Here is a 16,013-nt window from a genome sequence, read left to right as displayed (position 1 = left end):
ACATGTCAGAAATGATCTATCTAACCATCTTATCAGCTCAGAATCAAGCCGTGTATTCCCAGCATTAGACAGAGATTGGTGGACTGGGGCACTTGTGACTGCTAGCAAAAATGGTAGACAATTGTTCCTACTGAGAGATAATGAGGCAACTTGTCCTGCTGACAGATGTAGGGGTCACTTGTCCTCCTGACAGATGTGTGAGACACAGGAGGGTGCACTTTTGTTCCTAACTTGTGGTTCTGACAGATCTGTGGGGTCATTTATGTTCCAGAAAGATGTGTGGGAAAATGCCGCATGGCATCACTCACTGGAGCTCCACCACTGTCAAGCAACCCCATAGCACCGCTGGGATATTTACAGAATGTGCTTCTCCTGATCTCTGCCTTGCCCTCTAGTCTCAGAGGATGCTTCTGCTTCCTCACAAAATTGGTCAGCACCTTGGTGGATACAGAACCAGAGTAACAGGTGCCAAAAGAACAAAACAGCAACTGGGAGAGCAAAGGGAGGTAGGGGTGGTCAGAAGAAACTTAATGCATCTGGGATGTGTCCAAAGAACACTATGTCCAGTCCTGCTGGGAGATCGTCTATATTTTAGGAGGCTCTTTGAATACCCCTTGGCAAGTGTTAATGTAGCCCTAGAGATCGGTACAGCCCAGTTTGAGAATCCCTTAATTAAAGAAATTGTTAGCATGTCATGGAATTGGGGAGTTAATTGTGTCTCACCTGAAAAGAGTCTGTACATTCACAATGGTCCGTGCATCCGCCATGTAATCTTCTTCAGCAACCATGGAGCTTTCCTCTCCAACTACCACCATGTGCGTGGCGTAGCTCACCCCACATCGCAGCATGTCATCCAGGCTGCAGAAAGACGGTGACATTGTGATGACCACAGAGCACCCAGTGGACAATGCTACTGTACATCTCTTAATATTCTTAATATAGAACCAAAAGTTTTTGTTAAAAAATAGACCATTTTATTGTATCATGTGTGGCCACCTTTAGGTTGAATACGAGATGTCTAAAAAGGAAGTAAAACAATTAAAAACTGATTAAAATAATGAAGATAAGTGTGGGCTTACTGTATCTTCTAGAAATTCACTAAAGGAAAGATTCAGACTTTTTATTGGATATAGCACAATGTGATAAGTGCTCAAAGCTCTTATCTACTGCAAATTCAGCACTTTTTTTACTGACTTGAGGAAGCAGCTACAGGCCGTGAAAAGCATGGTCATTCACTAAGCAGTATGGAATAAAAAGTCTGAATCATTCAGTGAATTAATGGAAGGTAAGCCCACACGTATCTTCACTACGTAGCGTGGATCGGGGAGGTTGGCCCTAGAGCTGCGCAGCCGCACTCGCAGCTATGCGGACTGCGCAGTCGCGGCCAGAGCGAGCGGCCATTTTAGGAGAGGCAGGGGAGCACGACCCGGCCATGGGGTCGGGAGCCATCCCCGGGGGGCTGACGAGCGGGGGGACCCGGCGGATCGACACGGAGGGCGCGGACGGCATCCTCCGTGCCATAAAAGGTTAAGCAGGTAATTAACTTTTTTTCCCTAATGTGGCCTCGTAAGTCCTTTAAGCATTAATGCTCAAGTGAAATTGCCACATCCCCGCAGCAGATGAATGATTTAATAGAGAAAGCGACCTGCAAAGTTTCACCACTTTGCAGGTCGCAGATCGTGCTGCCCTGGAGAGGCAGAGCTTTGAGCTGTAGCTCTGCCTCTGTGCAATCAATTTCTGCGGGTCTCCGCCTCCTCTCCGACCCACTCAGTGAAAGAAGACTGAGAGGGGCAGGTAGAGGCAACGATCAGCAGAGTTTGACTGCGGAGGAGGCAGAGCTACAGCGTAAACTTCTGCCTCTTTAAGGAAGTAAAGCCCTGTGAGCCCTGGAGCTTTGCAGGGCTATTCCTCAGTAAAAAATCATTCATCTGCCGCGGGGATGTGGCAATTTCCTTGGGGCATTCATGCTGAACAGGATTATATGACAAAAGCAGGGAAGAAAAGAGACTTCAGAGTCTCTTTAAGAGGGTCAAATATTGGAGTTGACTAATATACAAGGTCGACTTATATTCGAAGATAATTTTTTATTGTTTTACTTCTTTTTTTTGGGTGCCTTTCGATTTGTTCTACTATTAGTTAGTTTAACTAACTATTGGACTATTACAGACAGACTATCACATTTCAGGAGCCAAGAAGCCCCGGAATAAACTATACAAACACCAAAATTGCTGGGTTTTTTATAGGACAGCTCACCTCACATGACCACACATGGGCCAAATGATTGGCCATTTAACCATAAAGTTATAAACAAGGGGGAAAGGCTAATGCAAATGGTCAGGATGTGTCCTACTTGGTGCTAATAACCAAGTAGGAAGGCACCATTTAGTGCCTTCACAAGAAGTATTTTGTGATAGGTAAATATGTGGCCACGTGCTGCAGAGTTTTTGTGTTCTTAATTTAATAAATTTAAGTTTCACTTTAAATTGTTCTAGGCTACAGAAAGGGATTTAACGAATAATATGAGGTATATTTTAGGGAATTAAAATTGTAGTTAAAGATAGAAACCTTTCAAGGGTCCTGATGAGTAATCCGTGCGGCAAGCTAGTCTATCACATATCCTGGCACCTGTCATAATAGGAGAATAAGGCAAGGTACGGGATGTAACGCGAGGTAATGAGACAAGAATTCATGACTGCCACTGAAGTCTGTAGAGCTTTGTGAGGGGGGCTTAGAAAGAATCTTAGCTTAGACCACATTGTTTCCAAACAATGCAGACGTTGCAAAAGTGTCACGTTTTGACAAGTAGGTTGTTAAGAAGTATTGCTGAGCACTCTGTTTATCTGATAAAAGTCCTCTGCTGCCGTTACCAGCTCATAAAGCCCTTGTTTCTCCACAGTAATACATAACATAGATAACTGGTGGCACTACAGCCCCCTCTGTTCTGTGCAGATTACCCATCATCCATTGCCACAAAATGTTTCAAAGGATGGGCAGCTCTGTTCAGTGGTGTAACTACAATTCATGGAGCCCCCCAGCGAAACTTTGATAGGGCCCCCCCCCCCCAATGTTCACTCCCCTTCCCTTGCCTCCCCTTGGTGACCTTCATGACCTTGGGGCCCATCTTACAAGGGTCATAAAACAGGTGTGGCCATCATGATCTTCGCATCCATAAAATGTGTAATCACAAAAAAAAACCTGATCTGATGGATGGTTCCCTGTATCGGAGGAAGGGAAGGTAACTAGCTCTGCTCCCAAATGATGATGCACCCAAGTCATGATTTCTACTCTCTAGGAACCAAAGATGTGTGGACATTCTCTCATTGGGAGGTCCGTAGTGCAATGTGGTTCAGATCCTAAGGGCAGCTTCCTTTATCCATTTGAGTTTCTTGATTTTGTTACTATAAAATTTTTATAAATAGTGCCAACATCTTCCGTGGTGCTGAGCAGCGTACAAAAAAAAGGCAATAGTGGGGACCACAGATACACGAGTAGTTCAAAAGTGAAAAAGAAAACAGGAGCGCACCGCTGGTGCAATAAATCTTTTTACTTCAATAACACGCAATAAAAAGTTACACTCACAGTGTATCGTAGTACAAATGCGCCTGTACAGCCTGCCGGCAATCGCTTCCTGTCACCCGTGCTTGGCCAGAGCAGCGGGGAGCGTGGTTGTTGGCGGAGGAGTCGAGAGCGGTGGGCGGAGCCAGGTCGCGGGGATGCCGTCTGACGTCACGACGCGTTTCGGCGTATGCCATTTCCCATTACCTTTTAAATTCTATTTTTTGCCTGTTTAGAAACAAGTTTTTAAAACCATGTGGGTTTATCTTTACCGATGTTCTTATAGTCACTGTATGTTTTTATACTTTTATAATTTTTACAAGTTTATACTTAAGTCCCTGGCGAGCTGTCCAGCGTAATACTAAAGGAGGTTCCATATAGTCCTATGGACCTCCCACGGATTTATTCTCCACCCACTCAGCTGGAGATAAAATGACCGCCGTCCCCGCCGTCACGTCACCTGACGAAGGCGTGGTCAACGCCGAAACGCGTCGTGACGTCAGACGGCATCCCCGCGACCTGGCTCCGCCCACCGCTCTCGACTCCTCCGCCAACAACCACGCTCCCCGCTGCTCTGGCCAAGCACGGGTGACAGGAAGCGATTGCCGGCAGGCTGTACAGGCGCATTTGTACTACGATACACTGTGAGTGTAACTTTTTATTGCGCGTTATTGAAGTAAAAAGGTTTATTGCACCAGCGGTGCGCTCCTGTTTTCTTTTTCACTTTTGCACAGATACGCTGGCACCACTCAGCATTTGAAGCAGCACCCGGTACGCAAACCTCCTAATAGTTGAAGATAGCGCAGGGATTGTTCTTCTGTCTCACACGAGTAGTTCAGCACATAGTACAATCAGAGCATCCAACAACACAAGTACAAACACATGCATGGTTCATGTGTGGCTAAAAAAACAGCAATACTGGCACATATTCATTTCATAAATAAGGTACAGCAGGAACAGGAAACACTAGGGGGAGGACCCTGTCCTTCCAAGCTTGTAATCTAGAGTATAGTTTGGTGGAGGCACCAGGGAGCATATTCTCTAAATGCCAGTTAAATTACCTTACTCACACAGCGCATGGCAATTTTACCAGTATTTATGCAAATGCCACAGCACATTCTGTGCACAAAGTTGGGTTGAAAATGACATCCATCCATCTAGCGCAAATGGCTGGATAGTGTACTGGTTAAAGTGGACCCAAATTAAAAATACAAGGTTTCAGAAATAAAATCTATTTTCTAAATAATAATAATAAATAGCAGACTTTTTCAGCTGCATGATGACAAATATAAAATATTTTACATTTATTAGAGAAACCCCTTCCTTCCTTTCATATTGCCGGGACAGAATCCGGCAAACTGGTGGAGTAGATGGTGTCCAGCAAAGGAGGAATTGCTAATGGCTGCCACCTATATAACCCTAGTTATGAAAAGAGAAGGGTGAAAAGCTTGCACTGAAATGCTCATAGGCTTGAAGGAGTGTTTATTGATCTTTGTATGTGTCAGAGTGGTGCAACTAAATATTTTGAAATAAAAACATTTTTTGGTTTGGGTCCGCTTTAAGGGCACTGCCTTTGACATGGGAGACCAGGGTTCGAATCCTGGCTAGTCCATATTCAGTAAGGAGTTCAAGGCAAGATTCCCTAACACTGCAGGGTGGTCTTTTGAGCGTGTCCCAGTGGCTGCAGCTCTTGAGTGCTTTGAGTCCGACAGGAAAAAAGCGCTATACAAATGTTCAGATTATTATTATTATTAGCGTGCGGCGCAACTCGCTTTACCCAGGTAACATGCAGGTGCTAGTATGTGCACATTAGGCTACTTGGGTAGGAAATGTGAGTTGGGCTATGTCAGCTGCCCCAGCTGAGGAGATAAAGGGGCTAGTGGATGAGGCAGTGAGCCTCAACATCTAACTAGGCCAAATTATAAGCTTGTCTGAAGAGGTGAGTTTTAAGAGATGCAATGTTTCCATGCTCAGAGCATGAAGGACAAGCTATGGGCAAAAGTCCCAAAGGAAAAGTGACACCCATGAGAAATCTTGGGTATGAAAGTAGATAGAGATGGCCAAGCTAGAGGACAGGAAAGTTTAATGGGAAGAGTGAAGGTTCCAGGTAAGATGGTATCTGTATATAAGCGCAAAAATCTACAGAGAATTTATAAAGAGCTTTGCACTCACTTTATAAAATAGCCCTTAAATTATGCAAGCTCCATTTCATTCTTACTTGTCAATAGATCCCACCATGTAGTAGACCAGAGGAAACCAACAGATGGCCTCAAGAAACTGCGGATCAGGCCTGGAACAAAAAAACATCAAGATTACTTAGTATGCTAGCTGTTTCAGGGCTTAGCAGGAGGCCTCTACCTAAAGGTCCAACAGTTCAACAGCAAAAGGTACTGGGCACCACCAATATAATAAAAGCTCTTTATTGAAGTTCAAAGCTCCATGTCAAATACAGCCACAGCTGACAGTCCGTTGTTTCAGATCCCTTTTTTGTCAAAGCTGCATAATTGCTGAATATCTCAGCAGCTATGGGGTTCTGACTAAAGAGTGATCTGAAACAGTGGGCTATTGCTGATTGTATGTCTATTTTTGCATCTTGCCTTCATGCAGTTATGTATGTAGCTGATGGAATTGGGTATGGCCCTAGCCATGATCAGAACATACGGTAAGTCTATGTAAAGGAGATGCTTTCTGATGATGGTGATGCTGTATGTAGTAAATGGCTGTCTGGTTCTTACGGGTTCTCCAGGAGAAGAATGACCGGGCTCAGCTCCTTCTTGGCTCTGTAGTACGCTCGGAGAGGAACAATGAAGTTGTATAACCCGTTTCCGGCTCGCTCTGCCGACACGATGACCAAGGCATTCTTGAATCCATATGCCCGTGCATCTTCATAGGGAAAATGGTGGCAACTCTTCAAGGGGGAAAGATTAGAAAGGACAACAAAAATCACTTTATGAGCTTATTAACACGAGCAATGAGAATGTCATCTTGCAGACACAGCTCATGCCTCTGAACTAGTTCTAAACTGAATCAGAAATAAAAGACACCATGGGCTTGATTCACAAAAGAGTGCTAACTGATAGCACGGGCGTTTTCGCGTGAATTTTCGCGTTGAGCGCGATCGTGAATTTTCGCGCACAACAATAACGTTTGCGTGCAAAACCATTATTGTTTCGCGTGAAAATTCGCGATCGCGCGCAACGCAAAAATTCGTGAGAAAATGGCCATGCTATCAGTTAGGACTCTTTTGTGAATCAAGCCCCATGACTTCAATTCACTAAGATATGTTTTGTAAAAAATAAAGGGTCACCTTTTCTCTGCTCTGTTACTCCCAGAGGGCAACCTTTAGTAAGTCTGTTCTCGGGTTTTTAATCCTTAATCCGGTTTAATCGGGTTTTTTGCCTGTTGGATATGTGGCACCAACAATCTAGTTTATTTTGGTATGTTGTGTTAGGAGCTGGTTATCTGTGCGTTTTCAGTCCAGGTCTCTTTTAGGGCTTGTTTACACCTAGGGCGTTCTTTTTTTTTAAAGAGCCGGCGACTTTTAAAAATCGTCCTAAAAGCGCTTGTGCAATGATTCCCTATGAGAGAGTTCACATCTGAGCGGTTTGTTTCTGATCCGTTTCCAAAAGCGTTGCCTGTACCATTTTCTGAGCGTTTTTGCTCAATGGAAGGTACAGGGAAAACGCAAAGCGCTTGAAAAATCGCTTTGTATGGCGATTTCCCCAGCGCTTTCATGAATAAATACATTGGGCCTGATTCACAAAGCGGTGCTAACAGCACGCTGGTGAAAAGCCCTTTACCGTGCCTAAACTCAGTTTAGGCATGATAAGTTTAGGTGTGATAAGTTTAGGTGTGATAAGTTTAGGTGTGATAAGTTTAGCAAAAAAGGAGAAGAAAGAAACCCTGTATACAGCACCACTCAGAAAAGTATTATATAGTATCAAAAAATGTCATATATCTTTATTATCTCAAAATTGACAATATATTGCACTTCACATAATATTCAAACATTTAAAAACACTTAAAAGATGGGGCACAAACCCAACAAGCACTCTCTGCCATAATGCCACTATGCATAGTACAATGTACAGGGTATATATATATATTCACACCAAATAGTCAATAACCTCCTATATCCTAAATATAAATTGTATCTAAAATCCTCAGAGGGCTCATTAAGCCCTAATCGGATAGAACCCGGGTTCAGTACTGATTGGTTAAGAGACAGCAAATATCTGTCATATGTGGTGAAGGAAAAAACCCCAACCTGGAAATCAAAAGGTTATTTGTGAACAACGTGTTCAATGATTAATAAATAACATTAAAGTATTAGTGCATAGAAAACCACTATAGGAAAAAAGCAGGACCAGTGAATGAACAGGTGACAGCCTGTAGTGAAAGAAAAGGAGACAATACTTAGCCCAGTATGATCAAGATGGAGGCAGGCACAGCGGGGTAGAGAGAGGCAGAAGGTCCCCACAAACGGACCAACTAGTTTCGCGGGTATAACTCCGCTTTTTCAAGATGCGGGGGGAGACCTCAGTTTAGGCATGATAAGTTTAGGTGTGATAAGTTTAGGTGTGATAAGTTTAGGTGTGATAAGTTTAGGTGTGATAAGTTTAGGTGTGATAAGTTTAGGTGTGATAAGTTTAGGTGTGATAAGTTTAGGTGTGATAAGTTTAGGCATGATAAGTTTAGGGGCTTGATTCACAAAGCGGTGATAACTCAGTTATCACGCCTAAAAGACTTTGGGCCTGATTCACAAAGCGGTGCTAACAGTTAGCACCCTGGTGAAAAGCCCTTTATCATGCCTAAACTCAGTTTAGGCATGATAAGTTTAGGTGTGATAAGTTTAGGTGTGATAAGTTTAGCCGTGATAAGTTTAGGTGTGATAAGTTTAGGCATGATAAGTTTAAGCACCAACTGGGTTAGCACCGCAGTGCACAGCTGATCAAAAGTTTTGCGCTAGCAAAGTCTGGTGCACTTCGCATAGAGTTTAATGTCGCTGCTTTGGGTGCAGGACTTTGCGCGCGATCTAAACTTATCTAAACTTAGCATGCCTAAACTTATCACACCTAAACTTATCACGCCTAAACTGGCTTTTCACCAGCGTGGTGCAATGGTTATCACGCCTAAAGTCTCTAACTGGGTTAGCACCGCTTTGTGAATCAAGCCCTTTAGGCGTGATAACCTTTGCACCACTGAGTTATCACCGATTTGTGCTGCTCTTCGCGCGAAGCTAGCGCGCGTACGCGCGCGCGCAAAGTCCCATAGGGCTTAATGGGAGCTTCGCGCGAAGCGCCGGGTGCTGCGCGCGCGCCTGCGTGCTTACGCGCGGAAAACTTTGCGCGCGGAAAATTCGCGCGAGTTTCTTCTTATCACGCCTAAACTGAGTTTAGGCGTGATAAAGGGCTTTTCACAGGCGTGCAAACACTTTGCACCGCTTTGTGAATCAAGCCCTAGGTGTGATAAGTTTAGGCATGATAAGTTTAAGGGCTCGATTCACAAAGCGGTGCAAAGTGTTAGCACCGTGGTGAAAAGCCCCTCTTCACGCCTAAAGTCACTTTAGGCATGATAAGCAGGGCTTCACGCGAACTCCCGCGCGCAAAGTTTTGCGCGCGTAGCGCGGTGCGCTACGCGCGCAGCGCACCGTGCTTCGCGCGAAGTGCCCATTAAGCCCTATGGGACTTTGCGCGCGCTCTTACGCGCGTACGCGCGCACGCGCGTACGCGCGATAACTTCGCGCGAAGAGCAGGCAAAAGCGGTGATAACTCAGTGGTGAAGAGGTTATCACGCCTAAAGTACTTTAGGCGTGATAACTGAGTTATCACCGCTTGGTGAATCGAGGCCTAGGTGTGATAAGTTTAGGTGTGATAAGTTTAGGTGTGATAAGTTTAGGTGTGATAAATTTAGGCATGATAAGTTTAGGTGTGATAAGTTTAGGCGTGATAAGTTTAGGTGTGATAAGTTTAGGCGTGATAAGTTTAGGGGCCTGATTCACAAAGCGGTGCAAAGTGTTTGCACGCGAGTGAAAACCCCTTTATCACGCCTAAACTCAGTTTAGGCATGATAAGAAGAAACTCGCGCGAATTTTCCGCGCGCAAGCAAGCGCGCAGGCGCGCGCGCAGCACCCGGCGCTTCGCGCGAAGCTCCCATTAAGACCTATGGGACTTTGCGCGCGCGCGTACGCGCGGTAGCTTCGCGCGAGTTAGAGCACAAAGCGGTGATAACTTTGCTAGTGCAAAGGTTATCACGCCTAAAGTCGAGCCCTAGGGGCTCGATTCACAAAGCGGTGATAACCCAGTTAAAGACTTTAGGGGCTTGATTCACAAAGCGGTGCAAAGTGTTTGCACGCCAGTGAAAAGCCCCTTATCACGCCTAAATTCACTTTAGGCATGATAAGAAGCAACTCGCGCGAATTTTCCGCGCGAAAAGTTTTGCGCGCGCGCAGCGTCCCCGCTTCGCGCGAAGCTCCCATTAAGCCCTATGGGACTTTGCGCGCGCACGTGCGCGCGTACGCGCGGAAACTTCGCGCGAGTTAGAGCAAAAATCGGTGATAACTCAGTGGTGCAAAGGTTATCACGCCTGGGGCTCGATTCACAAAGCGGTGATAACCCAGTTATCACGCCTAAAAGACTTTAGGCGTGATGACCTTTTCACCACTGAGTTATCACCGCTTTTTCCTGCTCTTCGCGCGAAGTTACCGCGCGTACGCGCGTTCGCGCGTTCGCGCGTGAGAGCGCGCGCAAAGTCCCATAGGGCTTAATGGGAGCTTCGCGCGAAGCGGGGAAAACTTTGCGCGCGGCAACTTCGCGCGAGTTTCTACTTATCATGCCTAAAGTGACTTTAGGCGTGATAAGGGCCTTTTCACCACGGTGCTAACACTTTGCACCGCTTGGTGAATCGAGCCCCTAAAGTCTTTTAGGCGTGATAACTGAGTTATCACCGCTTTGTGAATCGAGCCCCTGGGGCTTGATTCACAAAAGAGTGCTAACTGTTAGCACGGCCGCTTTTGCGCGAATTTTCGCATTGCGCGCGATCGCGAATTTCCGCGGTAAACGATAACATTTTTGCGCGAAAACGCGAATTTTCGCGCGAAAACGATATCGATTTCGTGGTGAAATTCGCGTTTGCGCACGAAAACGTTATCGTTTCACGTGAAAATTCGCGACCGTGCGCAATGCGAAAATTCGCGCGAAAACGGCCGTGCTAACAGTTAGCACCCTTTTGTGAATCAAGCCCCTAAACTTATCATGCCTAAACAGAGTTTAGGCGTGATAAAGGGCTTTTCACCATGGTGCTAACTGTTAGCACCGCTTTGTGAATCAGGCCCCAGGGGCCTGATTCACAAAGCGGTGCTAACAGTTAGCACCCTGGTGAAAAGCCCTTTATCATGCCTAAACTCAGTTTAGGCATGATAAGTTTAGGTGTGATAAGTTTAGGTGTGATAAGTTTAAGCGCCAACTGCGTTAGCACCGCAGTGCACAGCTGATCAAAAGTTTTACGCTAGCAAAGACTGGTGCACTTCGTATAAAGTTTAATGGCGCTGCTTTGTGTGCGGGACTTTGCAAGCGATCTAAACGTATCTAAACTTAGCATGCCTAAACATATCACACCTAAACTTATCATGTGCGCAGCGTCCCCGCTTCGCGCGAAGCTCCCATTAAGCCCTATGGGACTTTGCGCGCGAACGTATGCGCGTACGCGCGGAAACTTCGCGTGAGTTAGAGCAAAAATCGGTGATAACTCAGTGGTGCAAAGGTTATCACGCCTAAAGTCTTTTAGGCGTGATAACTGGGTTATCACCGCTTTGTGAATCGAGCCCCTAAACTGGCTTTTCACCAGCGTGGTGCAATGGTTATCATGCCTAAAGTCTCTAACTGGGTTAGCACCGCTTTGTGAATCGAGCCCCTGGTGTGATAAGTTTAGGTGTGATAATTTTAGGTGTGATAAGTTTAAGCACCAACTGGATTAGCACCGCAGTGCACAGCTGATCAAAAGTTTTGCTCTAGCAAAGTCTGGTGCACTTCGCATAGAGTTTAATGGCGCTGCTTTGCGTGCGGGACTTTTTTGCGCGATCTAAACTTATCTAAACTTATCACGCCTAAACTTATCACACCTAAACTTATCACGCCTAAACTGGCTTTTTATCAGCGTGGTGCAATGGTTATCACGTCTAAAGTCTCTAACTGGGTAAGCACCGCTTTGTGAATCGAGCCCATTGTATTTATTCATTACCGGGTGAAAGAGTTCACTTCCTGACTGACGTCAGGAAGTGAAAAAACGAATCGCTCTGCAAAAGCGCTTAGAAAATCGCTTTTCTAAGCGCAAAGCGCAGGGAAAAGCAGGGGAAAAGGCTCTTCATAAATCGCTCAGCGCTTGTGATAGCGCTGGCGATTTATGATGTGAACAAAGCCTACATCTTGTTCTGTGTAAATGCCCAGCCTTGTGAGCTCCTCATATGATGGTTCTAAGCCTGATCGAGCGATTACCATTTCTCATCCTGAACTATCTTCAACTTGTCCGGTTTGCCCCATGAAAGCACCAGCCCTGCATTTTGCCATATTGTTTGAGAATTTCTTGTGTATGCAGATGAAGACAGAGATTTATTAGTTCCTGGTTAACATCTTTAATCCAGTGTCAGAGAGGCAACTAAGTACCCTTTCAGAAGTAATATGTAGCTTCCGAAGCACTAAAGTAGGCAGCAGCTGCCAGACCCCAACCCAGAGAGGGCAAAAGACATGATTCCAGTTCTGCCAATACACGGCTACACTGGAGGATGGACAGTGGCGTAGTTAAGGAGCTATGGGCCCTGGTGCAAGTTTTACATTGAGCCTCCCAAAGCACTCAACAATTGATACGGCGCACCAAAACCTGACAACAGGGATGAGCAGAAACTACACCAGTTCACATCTACGCATCGTAGTTCGTAGGTGAAGTTTCAAAACTACGCTTACGAATTTACGCGTAGCGAGGTACCGCTACACGTAGCTTACACCCACTATGCATACTTAACATGTGTATTGTGTAGTGAACTACGAATGCATTACTCGCGTCTAATTTTCCACGTGCGATTGTCTGCTTACAAATTTACGTGTTGGAAAGGGGAATGTACGTATAGAAGAGTTCCCTGTTAAAGCATTTAAAGAGGAATTCATGCGTTAAATTTTCTGCATACGGGTGTAAGCATCCGCATACACTACGCTTCACACAACGCGTAATTGCGTATTTTAATGCGTAGTCTACGAAATGCATACGAAGAGAATATTTAATTTCGAAGCCGTAGTTTGGCAAAGCGTAATTGCGTAGAACTGTGCATAGTTCCAGTGTAGCAAAGTTGACTGACTACGACCATCCCAGCCTGCCAAGGACAACCACAGTACTAGAGGTGTAAGCAGAGGAGGGGGAACAAATTGTTAATGATTACCACTATTCGGAACATCACTAGAAGTGCTCATTACCAGCCCAGGACCAATAAAGAGCTAATACTGTCATTGAGAGAGGGCCTCTCGGCAGTGACGCAGCAATAGGGGTTGCAGAGGTCTCAACCGCACCGGGGCCCTTGGACCAGAGGGCCCCATAGGGCCCTCGCTCAACTGCAGTATTAGCTTGTTATTGGTCCTGTGCTTGTAATGATCACTTCTATAAATGCTTTGAATGATAATAATCATTAACAAACTGCCCCCCATCCCCTTCTTGCACCTCTATTACTGTGGTTGTCCTTGGTAGGTTTTGGTGCGCCGTATGAGTGCTGGGGGGGCATGTAAAACTCACACTGGGGCCCATAGCTCCTTAGCTACGCCACTGCCTCTCAGGGCCCCTCTGGCCCAAGGGTCCTGGTGTAGTCGCAACTTCTGCATCCCCTATTGCTACACAGCTGAAGATGGAATAAAGTACAATGGAGTAGATGGAGTAAAGTGTAACCCGCCTACATTACCTTATCAAGTCGCAGACAGCAGTACGGACTCTTTTGCTGGAGTAGATGGCACAGCGTGGGCGAGCTGCCAATATATGGGGTGTTAGAGGGATAGCCCTTTACCCAGCTGGAAGAAAAAGAACATGACATTCTGTAAAATCAGAATGAGGCCCAGTGCACCCCAAAAAGCGCTAGTGTAATCGCAAACGTTCAGTGGTTGTTGAAGTGATTTGTCTAGGCAATTATAGGCATGTGTCTAGCTTACAGGCATGGCCAAACTCGGCCCTCCAGCTGTTACGGAACTACAAGTCCAACAATGCATTTGCCTTTATGAGTCATGACTGTGGCTGTCAGACTCCTGCAATGCATTGTGGGACTTGTAGTTCCTTAACAGCTGGAGGGCCAAGTTTGCCCATACCTGGTAGCATTTATCTAATCATGCTTAGCGATGTCTGGAGCGTTTTGGTGTAGCGTTTTTTATTTTTTGTTACAGTAGAGCTGGAACTGAACAGCTTCTGTAACAAAAATGCTGTGATCTAGCGCTTTTCAGAGTGATTTTCCACTTTTCTATACTTAACTAGAGTTGGGCCGAACGGTTCGCCTGCGAACGGTTCCATGCGAACTTCCGTGGTTCGCGTTCGCGTCCCGCAGACGAATGTTTGCGGAAGTTCGGTTCGCCCCATAATGCACCATGGAGGGTCAACTTTGACCCTCTACATCACAGTCAGCAGGCCCAGTGTAGCCAATTAGGCTACACTAGCCCCTGGAGCCCCACCCCCCTTATATAAGGCAGGCAGCGGCGGCCATTACGGTCACTCATGTGCCTGCATTAGTGAGAGTAGGGCGAGCTGCTGCAGACTGTCTCTCATAGGGAAAGATTAGTTAGGCTTAGCTTGTTCCTGGCTGCATACCTGTTCTGTGAACCCACCACTGCATACCTGTTCATTGAACCCACCACTGCATACCTGTTCATTGAACCCGCCACTGCATACCTGTTCATTGAACCCACCACTGCATACCTGTTCAGTGAACCTGCCAGGCTGCCACTGCATACCTGTTCTGTGAACCCACCACTGCATACCTGTTCTGTGAACCCACCACTGCATACCTGTTCAGTAAACCCACCACTGCATACCTGTTGTGTTCAGTGAACCCGCCACTGCATACCTGTTCTGTTCAGTGGACCCGCCACTGTATACCTGTTCAGTGAACCCGCCACTGCATACCTGTTGTGTTCAGTGAACCTGCCACTGCATACCTGTTCAGTGAACCCGCCACTGTATACCTGTTCTGTTCAGTGAACCCGCCACTGCATACCTGTTGTGTTCAGTGAACCCGCCACTGTATACCTGTACTGTTCAGTGAACCCGCCACTGCATACCTGTTGTGTTCAGTGAACCCGCCACTGCATACCTGTTGTGTTCAGTGTGAAGCAGTACCTTAATTACACTCCCTGATTGATGTATACACATGCAAGATGTTTGAAAGCACTTTAGGCCTGTCATTTAGCATTCAATGTGATTTCTGCCCTTAAAACGCTGCTTTGCGTCAAATCCAGATTTTTCCCGGGGACTTTTGGTGTGTATCCCACTCCGCCATGCCCCCCTCCAGGTGTTAGACCCCTTGAAACATCTTTACCATCACTTTTGTGGCCAGCATACATTTCTTTTTTTCAAAGTTCGCATCCCCATTGAAGTCTATTGCGGTTCGCGAACTTTAACGCGAACCGAACCTTCTGCGGAAGTTCGCGAACCCGGTTCGCGAACCTAAAATCGGAGGTTCGGCCCAACTCTATACTTAACATTGAGGCTGAATTGCCTCAGAAAAGCACAGAAATGCTGCAGGACTTGCATTTGCGTTTGTGAGAAAATCACATCGCTCTGGTGTGACCCATCCTAATCAAATACATTAGCCAAGCACTTTTCAAAGTGCTAGCATTTTTAAAAGAGCTCTGAAGCGTTCTTGGTGTGCACCAGCACTCAATCTGTAAGTCGGTACAAGAGGCAGTAGCTCACAGCAACTAGTAAGCGCGTTCATAGTGTAGCAGCAATAGCACAGCAGGATGGGGGCTGTATACAGCAGCTGATTAGTGCTCAAATTTTGCATCCAAATTTGCAACTACGATGCAAAATCATAATTCCTAAATTTCTGGCTGTTTTGAAATTAAATTTGAGCATAACCACGAAAATGCAAAATTAGATTTTTTTGGGAATAAGTAAAATATATCTTTAAAAAGAACTTGTAGTTTATGATTTGAAAAATTGTAAGAAAAAAAAAGGTTTTTGGGACTCAGTGCTGAGCATTCACAGTGTCAAGCCCCATAGGCTACAATGAAGAGCTGTAGCGTGCGAGTCTCCCAATGACAACGGTAATCGAAACCAGTCGGGAAGGAAGCGGGAGGCACCTCTTCACCTCTACCCAATGGGTTATTACACATGCGTGACATTGGGGTACCCAATGCTTGGGCATAGCTTCCAACTGTCCCTCTTTTGGAGGGACAGTCCTTCTTTGGGAGCTCTGTCCCTCTTTCCTCCCCATTTGT

General features: G+C 45.8%; 1 protein-coding gene across 7 annotated transcripts in view; it reads right to left on the bottom strand.

Moving 5' to 3' along the window:
• LOC137562723 (potassium channel subfamily T member 2-like) overlaps nucleotides 1-16,013 on the bottom strand; it is a 413,123-nt gene that overhangs the window by 54,981 nt on the left and 342,129 nt on the right. For all 7 annotated transcript variants that reach the window (XM_068274345.1, XM_068274348.1, XM_068274349.1 and 4 more), the window contains 4 exons: nucleotides 13,493-13,598; nucleotides 6,291-6,463; nucleotides 5,774-5,845; nucleotides 724-858 (listed from right to left, as the gene is read on the bottom strand). In XM_068274345.1, coding sequence (XP_068130446.1) covers nucleotides 724-858; nucleotides 5,774-5,845; nucleotides 6,291-6,463; nucleotides 13,493-13,598 — 486 coding nt within the window. The remainder of the gene's footprint in view (nucleotides 1-723; nucleotides 859-5,773; nucleotides 5,846-6,290; nucleotides 6,464-13,492; nucleotides 13,599-16,013) is intronic.

This window comes from Hyperolius riggenbachi, chromosome 3 (genome assembly GCF_040937935.1).
Source record: "Hyperolius riggenbachi isolate aHypRig1 chromosome 3, aHypRig1.pri, whole genome shotgun sequence".
NCBI classification, from domain to species: domain Eukaryota; kingdom Metazoa; phylum Chordata; class Amphibia; order Anura; family Hyperoliidae; genus Hyperolius; species Hyperolius riggenbachi.
Note: the sequence above shows the minus strand (reverse complement) of the source record. Positions and strands in the feature narration are given on the sequence as shown.